The 24,851-nt window shown below is 49.0% G+C and overlaps 9 protein-coding genes across 15 annotated transcripts; 5 read left to right on the top strand and 4 right to left on the bottom strand.

The window, feature by feature from the left end:
* The first annotated feature begins 365 nt into the window (after positions 1-365).
* On the top strand, positions 366-1,160 carry FOIG_07193 (uncharacterized protein). 2 transcript variants are annotated; one of them, XM_031206628.1, is made up of 2 exons: positions 366-996; positions 1,043-1,160. In XM_031206628.1, exon 1 carries the CDS (start codon positions 488-490, stop codon positions 860-862), a length of 375 nt encoding a protein of 124 aa, XP_031063747.1. In that variant the 5' UTR covers positions 366-487; the 3' UTR covers positions 863-996; positions 1,043-1,160. The 2 variants fall into 2 exon arrangements, with proteins under 2 accessions (XP_031063747.1, XP_031063748.1); XM_031206629.1 differs by having other exon boundaries at positions 366-975; positions 1,043-1,059.
* A 727-nt stretch (positions 1,161-1,887) lies between these two features.
* FOIG_07191 (RNA polymerase II transcription factor B subunit 5) lies at positions 1,888-4,139 on the top strand. 2 transcript variants are annotated; one of them, XM_031206626.1, is made up of 3 exons: positions 1,888-2,028; positions 2,082-2,230; positions 2,311-4,139. In XM_031206626.1, exons 1-3 carry the CDS (start codon positions 2,010-2,012, stop codon positions 2,356-2,358), a joined length of 216 nt encoding a protein of 71 aa, XP_031063745.1. In that variant the 5' UTR covers positions 1,888-2,009; the 3' UTR covers positions 2,359-4,139. The 2 variants fall into 2 exon arrangements, with proteins under 2 accessions (XP_031063745.1, XP_031063744.1); XM_031206625.1 differs by having other exon boundaries at positions 1,937-2,028; positions 2,082-4,139.
* On the bottom strand, positions 2,443-3,364 carry FOIG_07192 (uncharacterized protein; the record flags this gene model as incomplete). The annotated part of the gene is made up of 2 exons (XM_031206627.1): positions 2,443-2,936; positions 3,001-3,364. The coding sequence occupies 2 exons, from the start codon at positions 3,362-3,364 to the stop codon at positions 2,443-2,445; spliced, it is 858 nt and encodes a 285-aa protein (XP_031063746.1).
* Positions 3,998-5,448, bottom strand: FOIG_07190 (uncharacterized protein; the record flags this gene model as incomplete). The annotated part of the gene is made up of 3 exons (XM_031206624.1): positions 3,998-4,568; positions 4,616-5,276; positions 5,334-5,448. 3 exons carry the CDS (start codon positions 5,446-5,448, stop codon positions 3,998-4,000), a joined length of 1,347 nt encoding a protein of 448 aa, XP_031063743.1.
* Positions 5,449-8,496: 3,048 nt separating this feature from the next.
* On the bottom strand, positions 8,497-13,202 carry FOIG_07189 (uncharacterized protein). 3 transcript variants are annotated; one of them, XM_031206621.1, is made up of 3 exons: positions 11,727-13,202; positions 11,559-11,635; positions 8,497-11,479 (listed from the first exon to the last, which is right to left on the bottom strand). In XM_031206621.1, exons 1-3 carry the CDS (start codon positions 11,760-11,762, stop codon positions 8,629-8,631), a joined length of 2,964 nt encoding a protein of 987 aa, XP_031063740.1. In that variant the 5' UTR covers positions 11,763-13,202; the 3' UTR covers positions 8,497-8,628. The 3 variants fall into 3 exon arrangements, with proteins under 3 accessions (XP_031063740.1, XP_031063741.1, XP_031063742.1); XM_031206622.1 differs by having other exon boundaries at positions 11,559-13,202; XM_031206623.1 differs by having other exon boundaries at positions 8,497-11,635.
* A 957-nt stretch (positions 13,203-14,159) lies between these two features.
* Positions 14,160-17,516, top strand: FOIG_07188 (uncharacterized protein). 2 transcript variants are annotated; one of them, XM_031206619.1, is made up of 4 exons: positions 14,160-14,844; positions 14,923-14,939; positions 14,993-15,103; positions 15,168-17,516. In XM_031206619.1, the coding sequence occupies exons 1-4, from the start codon at positions 14,730-14,732 to the stop codon at positions 17,016-17,018; spliced, it is 2,094 nt and encodes a 697-aa protein (XP_031063738.1). In that variant the 5' UTR covers positions 14,160-14,729; the 3' UTR covers positions 17,019-17,516. The 2 variants fall into 2 exon arrangements, with proteins under 2 accessions (XP_031063738.1, XP_031063739.1); XM_031206620.1 differs by having other exon boundaries at positions 14,923-15,103.
* A 1,606-nt stretch (positions 17,517-19,122) lies between these two features.
* On the top strand, positions 19,123-22,796 carry FOIG_07187 (uncharacterized protein). 2 transcript variants are annotated; one of them, XM_031206617.1, is made up of 3 exons: positions 19,123-19,686; positions 19,742-20,226; positions 20,277-22,796. In XM_031206617.1, exons 1-3 carry the CDS (start codon positions 19,609-19,611, stop codon positions 20,482-20,484), a joined length of 771 nt encoding a protein of 256 aa, XP_031063736.1. In that variant the 5' UTR covers positions 19,123-19,608; the 3' UTR covers positions 20,485-22,796. The 2 variants fall into 2 exon arrangements, with proteins under 2 accessions (XP_031063736.1, XP_031063737.1); XM_031206618.1 differs by having other exon boundaries at positions 19,742-22,796.
* Positions 19,220-22,811, bottom strand: FOIG_07186 (imidazole glycerol phosphate synthase hisHF). Its single transcript, XM_031206616.1, has 2 exons — positions 22,455-22,811; positions 19,220-22,400 (listed from the first exon to the last, which is right to left on the bottom strand). The coding sequence occupies exons 1-2, from the start codon at positions 22,575-22,577 to the stop codon at positions 20,880-20,882; spliced, it is 1,644 nt and encodes a 547-aa protein (XP_031063735.1). The 5' UTR covers positions 22,578-22,811; the 3' UTR covers positions 19,220-20,879.
* Positions 22,812-22,910: 99 nt separating this feature from the next.
* FOIG_07185 (uncharacterized protein) lies at positions 22,911-24,502 on the top strand. The gene is made up of 2 exons (XM_031206615.1): positions 22,911-23,244; positions 23,307-24,502. The coding sequence occupies exons 1-2, from the start codon at positions 23,125-23,127 to the stop codon at positions 24,381-24,383; spliced, it is 1,197 nt and encodes a 398-aa protein (XP_031063734.1). The 5' UTR covers positions 22,911-23,124; the 3' UTR covers positions 24,384-24,502.
* Positions 24,503-24,851: the final 349 nt, after the last annotated feature.

Below are 24,851 nucleotides of genomic sequence, written 5' to 3'. Positions count from 1 at the left end.
GTATAGCACTCTGCTTCCGGTGGCTTGCAAGAGGATGGCTTTGTCATATAATCTGCAACCATGGATTCTTAGTCCTTCTACTCGGTTTCTTTGAATTCATTTGGTTGTCAATTCGTATATCAGTATTCAGGTAAGCTCAAGGTCTGGATTATTGTAGAGGCTAAGACGATAGAGCTTGTCTGTGTAGAGAGAGGGAGGGAGTGTCAGTTCATTGCTCAGCTCAGCTTTTTCACTTTCACTTGAGTCTCCCGGACATCTTTCCTCTGTACTACAATTGATGCATAAAGTGGTCTCGCTAATTGGTCATGCTTGATCGGAACGGATAGCGGCAAACTCAACTCGACTTTGTCTCATGAGACGAAAACAAAGAATTGTTCATTGCTATGTCAATATCAATCGACACGTAACCTTACTCTGAATCATTCATCTCCTCAAATACAGCACCCTCCCGGCTCATTCCTCTCTAACACCAGGCAAAAAGGTAGGTATGAAACGGTCCAGGAACGAATACATAAAAAAAAACCATCATCCAATAGCCAAAATTCAACAATCAACTTCTTCGCCCATCCGTCACTACAGCCGGCGCAGGCTCAGCGGGATACTCGGGCGGCCTGTTCCCAGCTTCGAGATCCCGCAGTTCCAGAGGATCCTGCGTCTCCTTTTTACCATCGTATGGCGGCGGTGCCTGTCCCAATTCATTGAGTCCTTCTTCAGACCTGGTACCATTCCATGGCGATCGGCGATTTCCCGTTCTTCTTCCACCGCGAAGGCCGGTATATACTGGAGCTCCAGTATTCTGGCCGGGCCATTGGTTCCTACGACGGCGGCGACGTCGTCTCACTTGGACGATGGTGGCGGTTAGACCGAGAACTAAGATGACGAAGAGAGGAATGAGAACCCAGGCAAAGGGTTGTGCACCAAATGAGAAGCCGGTATTGTTGTCGTTATTGTCGTTTGTTGCCATCACAATAGCAGGTATGTCGTTAGAGTGTATAAGTAAGGTACTCAATCAAATGATATTGATATGTGCTGACTGGATTAGATCATCGGATGTCTCAGACAAGATCTGAATGTGATCGATTCTCAAATGGATTTGTATGTAAAGGACTTCTTTATTCTTGTTATTTAGTTTGTGAGACGTCAAGAATCAAGGATCATCAAAATGATAGATTGTCAAGGTGTGAGGTCAGAGACTTTGATAGAGTGGCGTCATCTAGTAACTCCAACTCCCGACTCCAAACCTGGGGGAGGAGGGCAGCTCTTTGTACTTGTGCGCCCTCGGCTTCTACCTTAACCTTTTGCATTCGTATGCCTCCATTACAGAGCCGCGTAGCCGATCATCCCCCACTGTCAAGGTGACTTCATCATAGTGGCTTAGTAGCTTAGATCTGGATGTAAGGACCGTTGAATGTCGCCGTCCGCCGGTGGAGCCGGGATAAATTGGCCGCCCGTCACCTGTTTTGTCCATGATATCTATGATGGACACAGCCCAGTCGGATCTAACAGATTGAAGAATGCCGACAGGTAAACGAGAGAACTTGGTATGAAAATCGAGCCCTTAGACTACAGCTTCTCAACTCTGCCTTGGACTAGTGGCGTATTGAGGACGAGCAATGCCACTTACAACGACTAAGTAATACGCTGCAACAGTCATGTACACAACACGCCCAGCTTAGTACGAAGGCGATGAGGTAACATTTGGTGCTCGGGTCCAATTTGCCACATTATTTGGTTCGGCTTCCTAATTGAACAGCTCTGCAAAACCAGGCACAGTATAGTGGCTTTGCCGTTGCGCAGCCGAAGCATGAATAAACATTATTTGGAATGGCCTCTGATGATTCCATGCAGGCTCTAGATAATGGCAGGTGGTCCGTGCGTCATACAAGGCTCCCATTAAACTCCACCGTTTTTCTGGGGGGAAGCGTCAACCATAACCTGAACTTAAACCTCATTATAATCCTTGGAGCATTTTCTGGACATATTGTTGCGCTTCCGCGAACTGGCCCAAGATGCCTCGTGCAATCAGAGGTTCGTTTCACACTATTTTCTGGTCACTGCGTATCCGAGCTTACCTATGCTAGGCGTTCTTATCGAGTGCGATCCTTCGATCAAGTCCATCATCGTCAGCATCGACAGTGCTAACCATGACTACATCATTGAGGATCTCGATGATGAACGCGTGGTTGTGAAAGAGACCATGGTCTCAACGCTCAAGCATAAGCTCGAAGAAGTACGTTCGATTGCTAGCATCATCTTCACCCAAGCTACTTGCGACTGGAAATGGGCTTTGTTTGATTGACACATTCCCAGCGACTCAAAGAAAACCTTCCTCCTGAAGAAGAATCCGGCTCTGAGTAAGCTTCAAGCATGTGCAACCACTGAACTATATACACAATTTCATACCCGAACGACGTGCGTCTATGATCCTCTCAAACTCCTAAACTACAACTTCTCAAACCTCGGCTTCGTCTTCTTCAATCCACTCATCAACGCCAACGAAAAGTCCTTGCCTTGCACAGCCGCTGCATTCCATACTTGCGTATACCTCAAGCTCTCAGCAACAGTATGATCCCTGCCGTGGTTGAGCAGCTCCTTCGTTCCCTGTACAGCAACAGGGCTCTTGTCAGCAAGTGTGGTTGCCAGAGCCACAGCAGCCTGCACAGCCGCCTGTTTGCCCTCGTGAACCTGGCTCACAAATCCTACTGACAATGCTTCCTGTGCTGAGAAGTCTCGGGCCGTGAGACAAACGTCCTTAACCCATGATGTTGAGCCAACGAGCTTGGGCAGACGTGCCAGGGTTCCGATATCAGCGGCCATGCCAATGTCAACTTCCTTGACAGCGAAGCGTGTGTTGGAGGCGCAGATGCGGATGTCAGCGCAGCAGGCGATATCAATAGCAAGGCCAATAGAAACACCATGAAGCACGCAAATGACAGCTGTAAATTTAATCCCACATATAAGTAATTCATCTTAACAAATCGTTGGACGAGTGACACTTACGTTTCTCGCACTTCTCCATAGCACCAATCGAGTCCTGAAACTCCTCAATGTGGTTTCTCACTACCTTTGCCTTTTTGGCGATATCCGCCTGAGAACCAAAGAGGATTCCATCACTAGACGCAGACTGCACGTCCAAGCCTGCGGTAAAGGCTCGATCGCCAGCGCCGCTGACTACAACAGCACGGACGTCTTCATCACCGCTGAGCTGCTTGAAGACACGTCCAAACTCAAGCCATAGTTCTTGAGTAAAGGCGTTGAGCTTCTGGGGTCGGTTTATCTCGACATGAGCGACGAAAGGGTTTGGTGAGCTGACAATTATGTTTTTGTAAGATGTGTAAGCGGGGAGAGGTGTGGTGGAAGACATTGTGTGGGCTTTTAACTCAATTGCGATTACGTTGAAAAGAGAAGAATATGAATGGTATTGTAAGAAGAGTACTTATAAGGGATGAAAGAATCTCGGGGCTAAACTGTCCCATGGGGTAGCTTGATCTTGGCTGCGACAAAGCCCATGTAAGAGGTGGGCTACTGATGGAGATGCCGAGGTTCCCACCAATTCTAGCCAGGCTCTACGGCTAACTCCAACTCACGTGCGATATGATTAACCGTTGCAAAAGTGCCTACAAATAACCTTGTAGGATACGAGTATACCGTGTACACCATCGAGGCAGAGGATATTCGTATCGAGTTTAATGAAAGTCTATTGAATGTGCTTCCGCACCAAATCCTTTTAGCTGAAACGACAAAGGCGATAACCGCCCAGATAGCATTATAATCATTTCCGGGTCGTCTGCCCTGCCTGGGCTAGACGCCAATGCTCCTGTTGAAAAAATACGAACCCGGCGTGTCCAGCGCAGCGCGCCTAACTAATCAAGCGCTCTCCCCCCTACATCTTGTGCCTATCATGAAAACCAAGAGGGGGGCCTAAATCATAACTCTGACCAGAAGGCAATCCCCACACTAACAAGGAAAACAAATAAAGAGACGGCACGCCTGCCATCTACAGCAAAAGGGTTCCGACGAGGGTGAAGAGAGTGGCGGCAGCGGAGACGTACAGGGCACCGAAGCCAAGGCTAGCAGCGCCGCTGTCATCACCATCATCACCAGAGGCAGAGGCCGAACCTGTGGATGTGGAAGAGCCCATAGCAACGCTGGCAGTGGCGGTTCCGCTATCAGTGTCGAAGTGGGATCCCTTGCCGTTGATGCCGGGGCCCTTGCCGGCACCGTCCTTCATGTACTTCTCGGCCTCGGAGGGCATCTCAGGGAGGTAGCTGGGGTCGACCTGCCAGACGGACTCGGAGGTAGGGCAAGCAACGCCGTGGGAAGCCTTGGCAGCACCGCCAGTGCCAGTGGGCATGGGGTACTTGGAGAGAGCAGACTTGAAGAGGTCAAACTCCTTTTCGGTCGTGACCTTGCCGTTCTTGATTGTGACGATACCGTAGTCGTTGTCCTCGAGGGAGTACTCATACATAAGGCCACCGGAGTAGACGGAGGACATCTGGCTGTCCATCATGGGCTCAATCTCCTCGAACTTACGGGGGCGGTTCTCAATGCAACCATACTCGGACAGGCTAGTGCAAGGTTAGCAGAGGCCAACATGAGTGATGAATTGACTTACAAAATGGGGATACCGTAGTTGGTAAAGTTCTTGACCTTGACGTCCCAGCCAGAGGTCTTGAAGTCACTGTTGCACCAGGAGTAATCGTTGAAAGCGAAGAAGTCAGATCGAACCTCCTCAGAACCACAGTTCATGTAGTGAGCGGTTTGCATGCGGTTGGAGGCAACATCGGCAGCAGAGTAGCCGACAGGAACCTGGCGGAGCTTGCGGGCCTTGATGTAGTTTCGCATATCACGAGTGATGGCCTTGACGTAGGGAGCGGACTTGTCGGTATCCTTCTCGTCATTCATGACCTCATTTCCGGAGAAGAAAGCGAGTGTGTTGTCGTACTTGGCGAACATCTCGACAGTGGCGAAAACGCTCTGGATGTAGGCGGCATTGTAAGAAGGACCGGGCTTGGCACGGTTGATGGAGTACTTGGGGTTGTTAACATCGAGAACGAGGTAGATGCCAGCGGCGTCGAGCGCACTCATGCACTCGTCATGATCGGCCTTGTTGTCGACAGCGTAGACGCGAATAACGTTGACGCCGAGCTCCTTGAAGTACTTGATATCACGCTTGCAAACATCGGGATCGGCGAGAGGATCCTCGTTAGCAGAGGCACCACCGGGCTGGTAGTCGATACCTCGGAGGTAGAATCGGTCCTTGCCAGTCCAGAAAGCTAATTGATTGTCAACACTGCCTGCACATCCAACTCTTGAGGCAATTGACTACTAACCATTGCCAGAAACCGAGACTGCGGGGAGGGAAGCGCGCTTGCTGGGAGGCTCCTTGAGGGTAGGGGTAGCCGAAGCGACAGCCGCCAAGGCGGAGAGGAAAGCAACGGTCTTCATTTTAAGTTGGTTGGTCGAACGGTATGGCGAGAGATTAACACAGTTCAAAGAATTGTCGTTAAGAGACGATATCGAGGGTGGGAATTGATCGAAATGAGCGGATCGGGTGAGGAAGCAGAATTACAGTCCAAGTAGAAGAAAACCAACAACGAGAGAGTTGGGAGGTGGGAACGAAAGAAGATAGAAGATCACGACCGGAGAGAAAACGACAGAAAGGCGTTAACCGGTTGAAAGGTAAGTTGAAGGTATTAATAAATCAATGGAGGGAGGAAGAAGAGGAGAGGAAAAGAGAGCGTGATACGGAGGTTGGAATGGGCTTTTAAAATAGTAGGCACTGGAGGTGGGAAGACGGGATGGAGGCCCTGGGGTGTGGTAAAACAGGTACAAAGTTACAAAGTTACAAGTCGGGACCAACTCAATCGACAATCACAGAATGGCACAACAGGATAGGATAGAACGTGGATAGTGGTGGTATCAAGGGATATTGGATTGGATGGCAAGTAATTGATCCCTGAACTGGGCTGGTAGCTTGGAGCACTCGGCATTATCTTGGTACCTACCAATCTAGGGAGAGACGGGGTGTCTGGATAAGTGAGTGAGTGTTTTACGGTACCAATTGAGGCATTGGACGAACGACGCAGACTCTTCCGCTTCCATTTGGCTCCCGCCCTCGTACCAAGTTAAGAATGGAAACTGAAGTGGTCAGTCCAAGCGTCTAACGCCGGCCGCTGTGGGCATTTCTTCCTTAGAAGGCTTGGGCGGGCTTCCGTCGAATCCAAGGGGAAGCCATGGATTGGGGATTAAGCGTGGGGCACGTCTGGTCCAGTAATTTCAGTTTCCACAAATTCATGCTGGCACACCTAATCTCGAGGGCCAAGAGAGCATGACGATGGGTTGACGATCAAGTCCAGCAGCTCGTTATTGTGAAGCAGTACAATGCTCTTGTATGTAATTCAGTGCTGTGAAGCTATCTTGTCGGATCAAACGAGTGTGGTTGAATTGCCATCTACCAGCATTTACACTATCGCATTGTGTCTTTGTTGTGCTCACACTTGGACGGCGGAAGTCAGGCACACGAATCAATGGGCTGTACTAACCCAGCCTATGACTGAAGGATTAGACTCAGCCGGTGGTGTGAAGTCTGCTGATGTGTCGTCCCTTGTCACTGGCTGAAGAACAAACTGTTGTAACATCCATAAACTAGGCGGTTATCAGTTGGTCATGAGTATGTGTACTTGTCACTATAAGAGGATCGACACAAACAAACATTTAACCATCTTGCCCTCTAGTTTCAAACTCTGTTCTCGTTATCCGTATTTTTGCTAGTGTTGCCCATGGTGCTGCATCACTCGTATACATCTCACGTGTGTCAACAAACATCTCAACGCCTATGGATGACAAGAAACTCCCAAGAGTGCGCAGCCACAAACCAAGAGTCCAGCAACTCAACCTCTCCATTTCTATGACAAGTCCAAGGCCTGTAGTGCATTGGCATCACTTGCTGTCCTCTCTTTTTCGTTTCTTGGCCTGGATTTCGCTCAATGCTAAAATTCAATTGACCCACCAAAGTCGTCGTAATGCATTTTAAGCTATCGGCACACGCCCCCCTCGCTCATGCATGACACTCCCTTTCAGCTAGAGCAAGCGCCTCCTGATCAGCGATTGGCGCGCCGCTGAAACTCGTCTCGTAACCCCCTGAGGCTCCTTTTTAAACGGCTCCAGCTGGTGGCACAGTCCCTCTCTCGCCTTATTCATCATGATGCTTGGTGAAGGCTGGTCTGGGATTGGCATTAAATGTCTGAGTACCTCGAGTGAATCGTAGAGTTCTTTTTATTTTTATGCTTCTGTCGCAGGTTTGATTATTAAGATCCAGAATCAAAACTTTCATCTCATAACCAAGGTAAGCTTAAAAGAAACTACCTACCTGGGTATCTGTCACTAATAACACAAATAAGAATTCTTCCTTCCAGTCTCGCCTGCAGATTCAATGATCGGCAGGGGTCATTCTGCCACTCCCGTCCCGCTAAACTCCAGTGGAGCCCGGGCTCTCACGTCTATGGGCCATACCGTATTCCATTGAAGAACAAGAATAGAAATTCGACTTCTCGTATGACTAGCTTACTGAAATACTACTGGTTGTCAAGCACTCACTATTATTTAAACATTGTTTCTGTATATTATATCAAGGCACAGGCAGATACCGTATATCTTGAGTCTTGACCTTTCCTTATCCTGGCTGGTATCAGTCAGTCTGAGCTCTGACCGTTAAGACTGGATCCATATGACGATGAGTAGCACTTGACATGGATTTTGCTTGGTTTTATTTCCTAGACCCGTCAAATCAACCGAGACCATGGCCAAATTTCAATCGTCACGTCGATCACCCTGCACTGCCTCGTCCCAAGCTCATCTCCAATCCCTCATCCCTCACAACCACTCGCCTCAGCATTCTCACCGCAACGCCAATATCACATCTCGCCTGCTGCATAATTAAACTCAAGATCTGGGCGCTCAGCCAAGAATGACCCTCGTGTGAAACACTGTGGTTCTTCACAATACCAGAGGCCCTCTTTTCATCTGGTAACCTCGCCTGGGGTGCGTCACATCCCCTGCCGGTACATGCACCAAATGACGGGTCACCACTCTATCTCAGAGCCAAGAAAATGCTTGGCTTTGTTAAGCTGCAATAGGAGGTTTCAAGTGACACTTTGCGTAGGGGAGCCAAGGAAACGTGAGACCTCGACCCTAAGTGACGAAAATATTAGGCAAGTTTAGTGTATATTAGTAGGTGTTTCAACCAGTTAATTTTGACACCTCATCTTAATGTCAGAGGTTTTATTACCCCCCGAGGTTTGCCAACCTGGGTCTGTAAGAGGAAGACTGTATGATCATCATTTGAGTTTCGACTTGTCCTACATACCTAAAATCAACTCTTAAGTCTCAACACGTCCGTCTTAAGCTTGGCCAGCATTGCCTCATAAGCTAGAACACAGGGGATGCTCTAGTCAGCCTTCTATTGCATACACTCTATTTTATCTTAAACACGCCAGGTCACATCAGCGACCTATCATCTTAACCAACATTCTTGACTACACAACTCCATAAGAACTCTACACATACAATTCATTTAACTATGGGTATCAAAAACTGAATCCAATGTTTGTGTCTATTTGGCTTTCATCAATCATCAGTAACCTTAAAGAGGTCCTCAACCCCTTGCCAGCTTCCCTTTGCGCGCTCCTCCCAGTAACTATCCTTTCCTGTCTTGAGCTTCCATACTTCCTCTCCCTCTGGAGCGTTCTCGACCTTGACGAACCATCGAGGCTTGTATGTCTCACCTCGCTCTTCGAGTTCTCGGCGTCGACCGCGCTGAGCTTCCTCCAGCTTTTGTTTCAGATCCTCAGCATCATCGATTGCGCCTTGTTCGTATGCGCGCTGATCAGGTCGCAGGCGACAATCCGTAGGAGGCAGTTTGCCCTTCTCGATCTCTGTAACCTCGTTCAAGCTGGCAGCAAAAGTTGTAAGACCAAATGTCTGGGCAGCATTTTCCACCAGTGGTCCAACACGCCAAATCTCCTGGCCGCCACCTTTGCCTGTTGTCTTCAAGCTGTTGGTCCATGTGCCTACCAAGCCGCTTCCTGTGTTTACTCCTTCGGGGTTGAAGATTTCAACACTGACATCCTCAATACGTCCACCCCACATGCCCTTGCTCTTGAACTCAACAGCAGCCTTGTGACCAGTACTGTCATTGACGACATGCATAGTGCCCACAGGCTCCACATACTTTTCGCCCATAACCACGTTACGCAAGAACATAGTAGCAATATTCCATGAATATCGCTCCTCGGAGCCATTTGATAGACGTAGCACAATTCGAACACGGCCATCTGTCGTGATTTCAGCGCTCTTGCCCCAAAACTTCTGGCCGGGGGCTGGTGACTGGGAGAACGACCAGTTGGCTGAGTCTGCTTGCATAGCTAGGAGAAGAGGTCGATGCTGGACCTTCTCGACTAAGAGTCTGAAACCTCCAGGCACCTCCTTTTCGCTTCGAACCAGTTCAAAGGTTTCGCCCAGTAGAGGTGTGAAAGGCTTCCGGATAGCACGCTCTTTGGCTCGACCACTGCTGAACTGGGAGACTGCAAATGCTGCGACGAACAAGAGTCTGTCTGTTGGAGAAGATTGCTTTGCAGCTTGGTTTAGTAACTGTGCGTATTCCAGCTGTTCGGCCAGCTTTTGGCACATAGATGACGGTTCGTTCGAGGTAACGGGCATACTGATGGTACTAAAATCTTTGCCAACATTTTTCCTAAAGAACGCGATCAAACTCGGTGCAGGTGCAGCTGCAGGTGGTATGGTTGATCTCCTGGTAACGGCTTGCTCAATAGGCAAAGGTGTAAGGCTCTTTGGTTTCGTGGGGAAAAGATGAGATGCATCGTCCAGGTTTGCTGTGTCATTCTCTCCTATAGACGACACAGAAGAATTGTCTCGGAATGAATCTTCCTCCTCGTCTTCTGCCTCTTCTGATCGTGAAGCTTCGTCTTCGCTGCCATCAATTTTAAGAACGGCTGAGTTGGCATCCTCAGCATCAAAGAACTCGTCTGCTGTCGAGACAGTGTCTATACTCTTCCTTGACACACCACCTGCAGACAAGGGCACTGGCATGCGACGGCGCTTACTGTTGTTGATAAGTGTGGTGAACTCGGACACAACTGAGTCAAGGTCTGTCAGAAGTGATTGACAATGATCCTGCAGCGAGTTCTCCTCTCTAACGAGCCCCTTGGATTGTCTCCTTGAGTGGTTTGGCATATTGGCAGAGATAGTCGTAGTGACACCACCTGGTGCTGGTACTGCCAGAGCTGTTGGCGCTCCCAGTGTGGCAGGGGATATCGCAGGAGTGTTTGACTTTCTTCTCCAGAAGGAGCGCCTCTGTTCGGGAGGGGGTGTGAAATACGTATCATTCTCGTCGATAGCACTAGTCGCAGCTCCAGGTGAAAGATATTGAGGACTGGTTACTGGTGGTGGTTTTGCCTGGGCTGTGACCTCACGGGTCAGGCGTCGAAGAGCATCGCGTGTACCAACCACGCGGCTAACCAGGGATTCGACCTGCTCCCATTCCCTGTCCTCTTGTGGAGAGGATTGATGAATAGGCTGAAGTTGGCGTGTATTGATTTTTAAGTGATCATTCTTGGGAAGATCCAGGGTCTCCAAACCCCTTGCAACGCGGCTCGCCTTTTCGAGCGCATGTGCCCAGTCCTGGAATTCCTTATCATTCGGGGCTCTCAAATGCCAGACTTCAGCGCCTGAATCGATGCTGATCTCTCTTCGTCGCTCATCTGCAGCGATGGCGGCTAAGCTTAGGGGAATAGCGCCTCGGAGCGCAGAAGACTTAGGATTATAGTAGTACGACAGAGTGCATGTCGAGTAGTCAAGCGAGAAGAATCTGCGAGCGTAGCCTTGTCCCTTCTTGCGACGCCTCTTGTGGAGAACACCAACATGGTAATTGCCTGAGCCAACCTCGCTACGACCAGAAATGGAGTTCGCGTTTGCTACGGCGTTGTGACTGTGAAGACTGTCTAATGAAGCAGAGGCAACCCCGTCGAGTTTAGGGCTACTGTGCCGCCCGAGACTCGTTTGGCTGGCTCCAGCTTTCGGTGCTTGAAGATTAGGCAAATGTGATGAAGTCTGAGGAGGTGCCCCCGTAGGATATGTCATTACCACGAAAGTCGCCGTCTTGGATGTCTGTTTCGAGAACGTGTTATCGAACACGAGGCCGTACATTCCGCTCTGGTCATGATTGACCTCGTACGTGCCGATGGACACCTTATCCGCTTCGCATTTACCAATCCATTTGATGGGTATAAATCCTTTACTTTTTAGCAGCTCTTGTGCGTTTGTATCTTTCTTCGAGAAGCGGGCAGACTTTCCGTCCGAGGTACCACCCGACTCTTCAGTTCCATTATTCAGGTCTTCGGCCGTGGAAGATGCAAAAGTGGTGGCACCGCTGCCGGGATGTTTGACAATACCAAAATTGCTGCAGTCATATTAGTACACAGCTTCATTCATGGGCCTGGGAAGGTTCGCGCCAAGCGGCACAAGATGGAGGTGCGTACATGGACTTCTTGTGAGGTTGTACGCTCCACGATAGTGTATTCCCTTCATCGACTTTGACCCAGCGAACAATATACGACTAGTTACGTGTTAGCCAGAAGTTCATGTCGATTCTTCATATGGTGCCTGGCGCGCGGCATCTGTAATGTAGGGGAGAGCTAGTAACATGCCTTACTATGAACTTCAAGCTGCTCAATGCCCGCCATTTTGTATGATATTCTAGCGGCAACCAAGTTTTCGCGTTCGTCGAGGTTTCAAATATCGGGAAGCTCGGTAGACGAATTCGTGGTGGAGTTGAGGACCTTTAGCAATTGACCATGCCGGCTCGATCGATATTCAGCTTAGGTTTTTCGGAAGACCGGAAACTGCGGATTGGGGGATGGCTCTTGTTGTTGAACAAGACAGGTTTCGACAGTTGAAGAAAGAAGTTGTGTGTGCAGGGGGTGAAAGTGGCTGACAAGTCCTCCTTACGTCTGACTCTTCCTGGCATGCGTAGAAGCCAAGAGTTTTGCCTCGAATCCTGGAGGAGCAGAGGAGTATCCGTCCGCCGTATACGTGCGCTAGACGTGGACAACTCGAGCACGTACGCACGAGGCAGCTACCCAACGACTAAGCTAGTGTTTGTGTAGTCGAGTCGTGGGCTCTGTATTGGGCCGAGCAGGGGCCTTGGTGGAGGGGTAGTATACGGAGAGCGAGGTTTCGCCTTACTGCTGACGTTGGAAACGGGGATTTTGCAGTTTGTACAGCCACCACAGCCACCGGGAGCCACAAGTCCAGTCCTTTTCTGGAAAGTCCTTGGTGACAGGGACGAAACTGTTGCGAGGATGCTGTTCGTTTCAAGTGGACAATTCGAGGGTTGAAGTGGTTGGGAGGACAGGGCGGGCGGAGGTTGGGGATAAAAGCACTGGCATAAGGGTGATGAAGGTGGCTGGAGGGCGGCAGAAGTTACACGATTTTAATGCGAGTGGATGATTGATGATCAAATATCACTGAAGGTGTCATGAATGTGGAAGCTTGCAGAGGTGGATTTTGATTAAATACGAAAACCAACAAAGAGGACTTGCGATTACTATGTTAAGGTTCCTTGCCTCGGTAGGTTTGGTATGCGAGCGCAGCAAAGTGCTAGTATAACATGGCATGACATGACGTTGCATTCCACTTTATTCCGAGGCCTAGGGGTTCCATCATTTTGAATTCTGGGACTGAGCTGTAACTTGTGATGTTGCTAATATAATTACTGCTGTATCGTGATACACGTGCCACCGCTTGATTTATAGCTTCAACGTCTATGGGAACCCGATATCTTGCATACTGCATTCTCCGCCGATGTTCCATTGTCCAATGTCTTGGGTGGAAGATCATGTCGACTAGGATGATCCTCATAAGTAGCTTCTCGGCCCTGAAGGCTGTTCATTACCCCACGGGCAATCCTCATTCCGGGCCTTGCCGGTCAATCCGAGCTACAGTGAATTGACAGATGCTATTTCTGGCACGTTTATGGAGTAGTCTTTGTATGTCTGCCTGTTGATATAAGGTAATGCTACCCGGAAGCCGAGCATGTAACTGAGGTGGCCAAGCACAAACTTCAGGACACCTAACGGACGAAACTATATTCGACAATGTTTTATTGCAAAGGAATTAAAAGGCCTAACGGTTGGTGATCTTGTGTTAATAGCTTTGGGGAGTTTGTAAGGCATTTTATGGACCACGACATGAGACCTGTCGGCAGACCTTGTTTTTGTAAAAGGCTTCTGTCACAGGAATAATTCAGCCTTGATACGTCAATCCTCCGCGACCTACATACGAGGGTCTGCAAGTACATGATCGACAATGATTGGCAACTAGCCACATTTTCACATAAACTAGACATGCCATGTATTATAGTGGTATCTCCCTTCCAATTGGGCTTCATAATGAGGTTCGGTTGTATGCTAAATAATCACCTTCCAATGCTAATATAAGATATGGAAATAGAGCAAGCACTGTCTACGTATATGCAGACATGAACATTTTCACCTTATCAGCTCAATTTTTTTTTCTTTTTCTTTTTTTTCTTTTTTGGAAATACAGCAATTATGGCACTGGTTCAGAACTGCAATATAGACTTTAACTATAGCATACAACAACTGATGTCATTTGGCAATGATCATTGCAATACAGTTCCTGCCATTTCATCAACGGACAACCACCCTCTCAAAGAAACAATCACAAATCACATCTTTCCAGCCCCAATTACCCTCGAGGTTCATCACTATTAGGAATCGATATCGGTTCTTAACTCAAACCCTGTCTCACCCACGCGACCTGCCCCTGACGCCCGTCGTCGAGCCAAGCACCAAAGGCCATCAAGACTCTTCTACTGGTGGATGGACGAAGTGAGCCCATGCCTAATCCTAGTTGGGATAGACAGACGGGCCTTTAAGCAGCCAGACCTTACCTCAAGTGACTTGTGGATCTAAGCGGGCAGCGAGATGGAACTCCACTGTGGTTTAGGGGACGAGCCTACGAGGAGGAATCTCGTCAAGCTAAGCCCAAGGTCCAGGCCAAGCCAGGGGCTTTTTTTGAGTTGGTCTTTGGCTGACCCTTAGTTAAAGAACTTGAGAACGAAATTTCCATCTACCTCTAGTTATGTTGACCTGCTTTTTATTTTCCCCTTTTTATTCCTGGGCTCTGAATTCATGTTCAATCTCACAGTAAATCACTGAAACGCTGAGCCAGAGTGTGGCAAGTGCTTCTTCCCGCACCTGCATCCCGCCCGTCTCAAGGCACCTACCGCTGTGACCTGAATCGCACGGCGCAACAGAAAGGAAGTACCCTTTCTTGGTCAACTTTCATCTTTTCATCTCCTTCTTTTCAATTTCATCAACGACTTGAACCGCCTCGCATCGCATTGCATCGTTTCTTCTTTGTCCCTCCTTTCGCCTGCATTGTTGGTAATTAAGTGCTTTTCTTCATCCGCGACATCTACTTGACATAATTCTTTGCTTCTTTCTGCTGCCCGTCGACAACCCCCGTCCCGGTCTCCGGCCTCCGTACTCCAGACCCCGATCACCGCACTTGTCCTGCACGAGCCCTACGAACGACTCGAGACGGTTACACTGCGAGACAGGTTCCTTTGCTACTGCACATCTTCTAGAGATCACCGAAAACTTGATCTGTTAAGACCCGCCACCATGTCGAGTATCATGAGCAAGCGCCAGCAGGCGCGGAACGAAAAGGCCCTGCAGGATCTTGTGCAGAACACCCCGGGCAATAATATGTGCGCTGACTGCCACGCGCGTAATCCAGGTATGCTCCAGACGTACAACCAAGCTCATCCTGCGCCGGGTATACGAGATGACTGGAATTTGCTAACATCAATATCAGCTTGGGCATCATGGAGTGTACGGCCCCCCACTACATACGGGAACTGATCCAATACTAATATGTTTGTTAGTTGGGCGTTTTCCTATGCATGAGATGTGCTGCAATTCATCGAAAGTTGGGTACTCACATCTCCAAAGTAAAGTCCTTGAGCATGGATAGTTGGACCAACGAGCAAGTTGACGTGAGCAACAACAACAACCCGGGGATCGTGCCCAAAGAAAACCAATAGCTTACACGGTCTATAGAACATGCGAAAGGTCGGAAACATCACATCCAACAACATTTATAACCCCGAGCATCGCAAACCTCCCGTCCCGGTCGACGCTGACGAAGCGGATTCTGCTATGGAACGATTTATCAGACAGAAATATATGAATAATACTGTCAGTGGAACGGGAAAGCCTAGATCTCCTCATATAGGCGAAGGGACTCCTCCACCACTGCCGCCTAAGAACTCGAAGTTCGGATTTCGATCAGCTTCATCTATTTTCCCTCTGTCGTCCAAGTCGAAGAAGGACTCCAAAACCATTACAGCTGCGCAAGGTGGACGTAGCGAGTCTCCAAGACCCCCTAATAAACCATCAAAAGTGTTCGGCGCCACCTTAGATCTTGATCAACCGGATGACATGGAGCAAAAGCTGGCTAGGCTACAAGACATGGGATTTCAGGACGCCAAACGCAATGCTCTGGTGTTGAAAGGTGTTAATGGCAACATTGAACGAGCGATTGAGACTCTTGTGCGATTGGGTGAGGGTAGTGGCCGGCCCTCACCTCTTCCCACCCCTTCACCTCGGGAACAGACTCTGCGAACATCAAGGTCTTTGACGCCCCTGACACCGAGTTCTGGCGGGCTGGGACTCGGCGCAGGTCTCAGCGTTCCCGCCCGTTCAGCTACGGACCGTCCCACTACTCCATCAAGTGCTTCGACAAACCCGTTTGATAACTTAGGAACGGCTCAGCCCCAGACGGCCCAGTCGACGGGAAGCCTTCATAACCGGAACCCGTACGGCCAGACAAACCCATTCGGCGTGCCAGCCGCTCAACAGCAACAACCGACAGATGCGTTCAGCCAGGCATTCCAAAACATGTCTCTCTCCCCCCAACAGCCTCTGTTCCCTCACCATACTGGAGGACCAGCACCACAGCAAGCACCACAGGCGACAGGATACCAACAAGTGGCTCCATCAGCGCCAACAACCCCAAGTGGCTTCTCAACTCTGGGCTTCAGTAACAACATGACATACCCACAGCCTGTCCAAGCGCAGGCGACTGGGTATAATCCCTTTCTAGCGAACACCGCAGGTGCAATACAGCAACAGCCGCAACAAGGGTCCAATCCCTTCCCTCAAGTCAACACCAACCAAGCACCTGCTGGATACAATCCGTTCGCTCGATCCCCAACTCGAATCGCATCGCCAAGCCTTGGTCAGATACCAGAGCAAACGCAGAGTTCGTTTCAAAACTCATCTGTTTATCAGGGATCTGCCGTGTATCAGAGCCCAGCTCCTTTGAGCCCCCCAGAAACAAGCACGAACCCTTTTTTTGCAAATGCTGGTCAGCCTGTGGCGCAAACAAGTCAACAGGTCTTTGTGCAACAACCTGTCGTGCAACAGATGCAGAGTCAACCCCAAGCAAGCCACAACCCCTTTGCCCAGCAGCAGCCTCAAATGTACCAGCAGCAGCAGTTTTACCAACCTCAGAGACCAGACAAGGCCTCGATCATGGCTCTTTTTAATAACTACCCTCAAACGGTACAACAACAGCCAGGTGCGGCCGCGGCTCAGCCTTCATACCAGGTTCAGCAGGCCACACAATATACCCAGCAGCCAACCATCCCAGAAAACCAGCCCCTGCAAGCTCCAATGGCACCTGTGCAGCAGCAACCAAGTGTGCCTCAGCATCTATCATCTAGCACAAACCCTTTCATGAGTGGTGCACCTTCTTCTGGCGTCGCTGGTAACCCAAATGCTGCGACCACTTCAGACCCATTTGCTGCAAGGAGCAGAGAGAGCATGAACCTTGGCCTTGACCTTGCGTGGACAAATGGGCGACACAGCCCAGATGCATTCGCAAGCCTCAGTGCACGACATGGATGATGGTACGAGACTAGAGGCAGTATTGGAATACGATATGTTCAGGATAGTACAAATGTGACACGGGAGATGTGAAGTACACTGTATGATAGTATTAACGTTGGTTCTGGTTGATTATTGGGACTATGTTATTGCCATTTGGCTATAGTCTTTCTTTTATGTACTCCAGAGCAGGGTGGTTGATAGGGACTGGTCAGGATTGCTGGGGTATGGCAAACCGGCCTTGACCGAGCAATTGAGGGTTGAAAGACGGCATTGAGGATAACATGGCATAATGGTGCGTATAGACGGAGGGACAGACGATAATAGACTTGCTGAGGTAGTCAGCGGTGGCTCAAGCATTAAGGGAGTACGGATGCGATATTCCTCCTCCTATGGCATTGGCTGTTGCTGAGTCAACTAATTTGAGCTTTGGCATTTTTGCGAGTAAAATGGCTCTGTCGAAAATGCCGTCTCTTCATGATACTGTTCATGAGTGTCAAACTCTGTTGGACTGTCTCCACATACCATTGGTCTCGTGAGTAACATGATGCGCCCGGGCAACACCAGGGATCGAATTGAGTATCTCAACTGTTGATCATGTCTCTGGCTGCAGCAGAAATGCAGCCGAACATGGATGTTTTTGGTGATGGTCTCGGTCCGGATACGTACCCGATAAAAGCAAAACGCGGGGTTGGGCAAGGTACTAAGTAGTGGCACCACCACCTTGGGAATCTAGCACATCCACCAATCAACTTACACGACAGAAGGGGGTTAATCAGGCTGCTCGGAGATGCACATGCGTAGAGTTGGCCGAGAAAGTATGTATCTTGGAACCAGCTTCTTCATTATCAAGGGGCGAGAACGGAATCATGAATATTTAGAGACAAATTGCGCTGGGCCACAGAATCATGATCGAATTAGGTGATACGACGTGGATGTTTAGAGCAGGATAAACTGGGTTTGTGGGTAACAAAAAGCTGTAACGGGGCCAGTATCATGCAAATCCGGAAGAAGTCAGCACGCAATGTGTCTGTTATTGAAAATTGTGGCACAGCGGCAGCATCCAAAACCGAATACAGTGATTGCTGTACGGTAGAATGCGAAATTGAGGTGAGTAGGTTGTTGTGTAAGCGCTTGAGGAACTCTTATTATTGTGAGATGAATGCAGAGGATTCTAGACTCTTCGGACATGAGTGGCTGACACATTCGATGATCTGTGTGGGACAGTCTTGGAAACGTTGTGTGTAACGGTGCTGTGCAACCAAGAAGAATATGTGTGGTGTCTTCCAGGTGTCAGGAACCTTGATGCCCTTGCATCAATAAACTGATCAAAGAAGTGCCATGTTGGTCCCAAATTATCTTAACACTGTCTAAGTATTATCGTCACAAATGACTCTGTTACTAGGTTTTCTGCCATCTCCTAGATTGTCATGGTACCTAGGCATACCAACTTACCTACTATACCCATTAGCCAAGGAGATTGAGGAGTAGCTGGGATAAGCGGGAAGTCAATTCCTTACTGTGACAATCAGCATCCTGAGCTTGGAACGTTTTGACGCACTGACAAGCTCAGTTCAGTGACTGTTGTCTGGATCAGACTCGTGGCCATGGATAACTAACCCAGACTATTCTCTCTACTATTTATAAATAAAAAAAAAGCACCTTTAGGTTGCTTTACATTATCTCAGTTACAATTTACAGTTCGGCCTTCGACAGTCACTCTGTTGCCAACTGGTGTTTATCAACCAGTAGACTGGGCCATGTGCTGTGGAGGCGTTCGCATTAGTGCGAGACAGTGCGCCAAGTCGAGACAATGCTTAGCGGAGATGATTCGTATTTTCAAAGAATGAGTTGAGAATAATGATGATGATCATTATCATGAACTTACTACCCATTTGAGTTGATTCCTTTGGCAGCGAATCTATAGAGTCTAATCATGTGATACCAAATGACGATACCAACGGGCACCACATATTATTTCTACCCATTTCTTGAGCTTGGTTGGCCTCGGCTTACCTCACATCAGTGGTTGCCAAGATAAGATAGTCGCACTGTACTTGGCCATGAGGTGTTACCCCGGCTGCAATTGTGGCAATCCCTTCCTCCACTGTGGACTGCCTGAGGTGTGCACAAAATTCCAGAGCCTCAGGTGAGGGGTCCACCCCAAACGCACTGTTCCTTCCGCCCCGAGCGCCCCGAAGTCACCAAATTCCTGGGTTCCTCTACCTCCTCCTTCTTACTTAACCTCACCGCTGCCCAAACACCAGAGATCTTAGGCTTACATCTAACACACAACGCATCCAAGACATTCTCCACGAATTACTCAAAACACCGTCGCAAACATTTTCGCACGTCTCCATAACTTACTCCTCCACATTCGCCTCGAAACAAACAACACACAAATTCTTTAAAAGGATTTTTAACCCACTGGTCTGAAGAGCCATCTCACCACACGCTATCAATCAACTTCTGCCGATCAACACCCTCGACCCTTACCGAACTATATCAACTCTAGTCGATAACCCGGAATCATTATCAGAAATGGCGCCAATGAATAATCAGAATTTGAATTACAGTAGTAATTACGGCGAGGCCGCTGCCCAGAAGGTCAATGTCCTTGCCTCTTGCTACCTCGTCGACTCTGCTGCCAACCTCAAGGGCCTCCACTACTGCACTACCGGGGTTGCAGGTATGTTCTCTCCTTTCAACACCAAGTCCTTATCATAGTACTAACTCTACTACAGGGGCCGAGTGGTATTCCTGAGGTCCCTTCCTCAGGACTACCCTCCCCTCCAACAAGCCCCCCCCTCGCCGCACTAACCTCGTCTAACGAGCTCGCCCTTCTGCCCAAGAGCAAGAAGCGCGAGATCCCAGGCCGGCGCCTGGGTCGACGAGGGGGGGCAGCACTTTCGATCAGGGAAGAATGTGAGAGATTCTTTTGCGAGTCCATGAAGACGACTTTCCACGGTGAGAGGAATTCGTCCATGAATGGCTCCGGCCTGTCTGGTGCTTTTTTACCAACGCCGCCGTCCGATGACCGGCTCCCCGAACACTTCAAGCCTGTTTCTGATGACAAGCTACCTGCCTACAATATTACCGCTTGGCTGGAGGTGTGGGACTATGCCGGCGGAGCGAGCTTCCGTGCCTTTGTTGCTGATGACGGAGAGGAGAAATCTCTCTTTGTTTTCTTTGATATCGAAGGCGTACTTGGCCGAGACCTGAAAAAGGCGTAAGTAACACTGTTTCCAAATCTTTGTCCAAATGCTAAATACTTGGTAGTCTGATGGCACTTATCGAACTGGCCGACGGTCCTCTGGACTGTGCCCATATTGTCACTTGCATAGATAGACGCATCCTTGCGGACGACGTCCACTCTTTGACAAAGAGTCTACAGTGGGTTGGCTTCGACATGGTTACTCTAGACCACTGGGCTCATGGTCTTGATGTCACGAGCAAGAAGTGGATGTTGATGGGTATGGAGCTATAGGCATCAGCGCTTTCCTGTCTTTTGTGGAGTTAGGGAGCGGGTATATTTCCTTAGTTTCCGCTGTGTCATGTTTCGTTCGTTGGTGTTTTCCAAAATTTCGTCTGGAGGCTTGCTCGGCGATTTGCTCTGCTATTCTTGGAGAGATCTGGTAGCATCGGGCGTTGAGTCGCAGAAAAGGTTCGACGGCCCCAAGGCTTTTGGCGCATCTCTCATTTTCTTTGGACTTTGAGGGTGTAGGAGCTTAAAGGTGTTTGTGTCATTCTGTATCTTTCGCGGTGATGACTTTCAATGTAGTACAAACCTGCTAGGTAGTTGAGATAATACTAAAGCCATTGTGTGCAAGTCAAAAAGTGTCTATTATTTGTTGTTTTGTTCTATCATTGATGGTTCTAAAATCATTCCTCGAATTGTCTAACTTTGAGACCCTTTTCCTTCAAGTAGTCCTTGACCTGTTTAACGGTGTACTCGCCGCGGTGGAACATACCGGCACCCAAAGCAGCGTCCGTAGTAGTCTTCTCAAAGACTTCCTCGAAATGAGCCGGGTTACCAGCACCGCTTGAGGCAATGACGGGGATCTTGATAGCTCCCTTCACCTGGTTGATGAGCTCATGGTCAAACCCACTATTGGTACCGTCCTTGTCAATGCAGTTAAGAAGAATCTCTCCGGCTCCCATTGCTTCAACGGCTTGGGCAAGCTCGACAACATCCATGTCACGAGTCTCACGACCACCCTTGATTGTGCAAGCGTACCAACAGTATTCCTCGCCCTTAGGACCAGGGAACTGTGTCTTTATGATGTTGTGACGGGTGGCATCAGGCTTGGGAACATAGACACGCTTGGGATCAACGCTCACAACGACGGCTTGGTTGCCATAGGCGCGCGAGATCTGCTCAATGGCAGTATTGCCGAAGAGCTTGCGGCCTATAGAGTAGTACTCCTCAGCAGCAAGAACGGCATCGGAACCGATTGAGACCTTGTCAGCGCCAGACTTGAAATACATGCTAGCGATCTCAAGCGCCGACACCTTTGTGCCGTCAGTATCCATGGTGTCACGAATACCACCGCCGATAGTCAAGGGCACAAAGACGGTGCGAGACGTTTGACGAAGAATCTCGAGCATAGGGAGATCGGCAACAGGACAATCTCGGAAAGAAGTGATGTTAAGGAAAGTCACTTCGTCGGCGCCGGATTCGTAGTATTTCTTAGCCATCTCGACAGGCTTGCCGAGGTTTCGCACGTTGCGATCATCACCCTTCTCGCGAACATCGTACTGATCACCCTTTGTAACGACCAAGTCACCCTGGTCATTTGTCCTCACATCTAGGCAGGCTATGACTCGCCGTGTTAAGCTGTCCTCGAACTTGATCGGGGCATTGGCGACAGCCTCATCAACCACGGTACCAAGATTCTTTGCGCCTTCACCTGTGAGGAAAGCCCTGATGGTTTTTAAACCTGCAGTACCAGACTTTTCGGGGTGAAATTGGGTTGCAAAAATGTTTCCCTTCGCAATGGCGCCTACGAAAGTCTCGGTGCCATAGGTTCCAGTAGCGACAGTCCACCCCTGGGACTCAAGCTCGCCCGGCTTGTAGGGGCATTTGTAAGAGTGAACATAGTAGTACTTTGAGTCTGGTTGAAGATCGTACATGGCTCGTCCAGCTGTGAAAGCATTGTTCCACCCGATGTGGGGGACGGATTTACTTGAGTCTTCGAAACGGTCCAAGGAAGCTGGAACGACTCCGAGGCCGGGGACGTCGGGGTCCTCTACAGAACCCTCGAATAGGGCTTGTAAGCCGACACATACAGCGAAGAATGGCTTTCCATCAGCAATGTGCTTTCGAACTGGCTCAAGATAGCCAGCTTGGGACAGTTGGGATAGACAATGACCAAAGTGGCCGACACCGGGGAGGATGAGTTTCTAAAAACGCATCAGTCATGGTGGACAAGAAATTGAATGGAAGTATCGCCAAACCTCTGCCTTTGGAACGTCCTCCGGCGATCTGACCCATTCTACTTCGTAGCCAGACTTCTCAATGGCATTTACCAGGCTCCTGATGTTGCCGGCGACATAGTCCAAGAGATGAACAGTGGGCATTGTACCCTAGATATGATGGTAAATATATAAAGAAGATAGAAGGTATAAGGACCAGATGTTGCTTTGGAAAGGTGAATGGTGACTGATATAACACGATGTACGACCGGACAATTGTAGCGGTAGCTGACTCTATATCAAGTCCAGAGGTGTTTGAAGTCGTCAAGATAAGTGTGACTGTTCAAACCCCATTGAGACTCATTGAAATGTTATAACAGCGACAGCGGGGCAATCGCGAGTCACAGAAATTGCCCCGCCTGATCCCTGTAATTCTGGACTTTTCAGAAAGTGCCGCCTTTGACCGACTTCCAGACCCTGGACATCCCCCAATTGGCAAGTACCTTTACCACAAGCTAAAGTTTGTGACTGCATGTTTACAGTTTGTCAACAAAGCTATTTGGCTTTTTGAACTTATCTCCTCAGGCTTATGTTTTCTTCTTCTTTCTCTATGAACACGACCAAGTTATGAGTATAGCATTATAATTCTATTCGTTCTCATTCTCTTTCTTAAGCATCTAGTAGCTTTCCCTGCCCATTCTCTGAGCATACTATGGCTTCGTTGGACGAGGCGAGATTGGCAGATAAGGCAGCAATTGTCAACATTGAGGAACAGCTTGGAAGGGACGAACAAGAAGAGTGGGAGTACGAATACTCGACCACCGAAACAGAGGTACTGTTACACCTTGGTCTCAAGATGCCTATCATGCGCAACCAGCTAACTTCTTGCCAAAGACATACTATTTGACTGTCGATCTTTCATTTCCAGAATTCAAGGACCGACAACCAAGAGCGCCTCACCACAGCCGCGGCGGGTATTACAAAACCTGGCTCGATCACAATCCTAGTTTGAGAGGTGTTCATGCTGGGGATGATAATGATGACGATAACGACAATGAGCCACTCCCAGAACGAGAGGCTGATGACGACGAACCTGAAATCGATCCGGCACTAAGCAACGACAAAGATAAAGGCAAAGAAGTCGACAGAGGTGAGCCAGAGGACGACACAAGAGACGATGTGGATAAAACACGCGGTGAGAATGAAAATATCCAGATTCTCGAGCTACATTCAGAAAAGCCGGTCATATCATACAAAGGGCGCACGTTCGAGGGATCGTGGGCGGAAGTCATTGGCACCGAAGCTATCTTTGCGACACGCGACAGCGATCGTCCCCTCCCCGCTCTGCGCCATCTAGATGGAAATATTGATTTTCTTGGCGCATGTGCGTCGAGAATCGCCACCAAAGAGACTGTTGTCAAGCCAAAAATTATTAGGGAGGATCCATTGGCCGCTATCAGGGAGGAATGGAACATTCGAATTCCTGTTGGAAAAGACAGGTCAGGAGAAAGAGCCGAACAGACACGGTTTCTAGAAAACTTGATGGCGATCAAGAAGAGGAACAAGGAGAAGGATCAGGTCACCGTATGGGCTAAAGACGGCGAGGGTCAGGACTTCAAAGACAACCGAGACCCTGACTATAAACCTAGGCGAAGAAGAAGATTGCTCAATGAGGATGGAGAGGAAGTCATTCCAAAACGCGAGAGACGACGTGCAAGTGGGCGTAGAGGCGGCCGTCCCAGACTTCGACCCGGGGTTATTCGTGGACGAGGTTCAACGGCCCCAACTCCATCGGCAACTAGAGATCTGGAAAGTACTGTACATGAAGGGAATATGTCAACTCCTACTCCCAGCAGATGGAATGAACTGTATGGAAGAGCGGATGAATACATGGACCATTCTGACGACGAGGATGACACGGATGAAGGAGATGAAGAAGAAGAGGATGAGGACATGACAATGGCAGATTGAATGACGGCAATAGTTGAACTCCAGAAGATGGAATATCTAGTTGACATTTAGCGCATGAGATTATGATACCCGTGGTGAATTGTCGCCAAGAAATAATAATAATACTTCATATACCCTACACTTTTGTTTTACGTGTTGAGCAGGTTGTGAGCATACACATGGCGAAGCTACAAGGCTAACGTGTGGCACACTTGAAGACCGCACGAGGTTTGCGATCAAGTTGTCATTGGTTAATGGGTCTTGGAGTCAGCCTTATGCACATGGCGGAAACTCCGAATACGGTGGTCTATCGTACAAAGTTCCTAGAATTATGTGGCGTCGATAGATTTGGTGATTTGTTGGGTAACTAGAGATCTTTCGTTAAGCGGGATTTCTCGATCAGGTCGTTCATCGATTCCACGATCTATCCAGGGTGAGAACTTAACACAGCAAAGTCCGCGTATATGATACTGCCAGCTGCGTTATGCA

This window comes from Fusarium odoratissimum (assembly GCF_000260195.1).
Source record: "Fusarium odoratissimum NRRL 54006 unplaced genomic scaffold supercont1.10, whole genome shotgun sequence".
Classification (NCBI taxonomy): domain Eukaryota; kingdom Fungi; phylum Ascomycota; class Sordariomycetes; order Hypocreales; family Nectriaceae; genus Fusarium; species Fusarium odoratissimum.
This window is presented reverse-complemented; position numbering and strand designations above follow the sequence as displayed.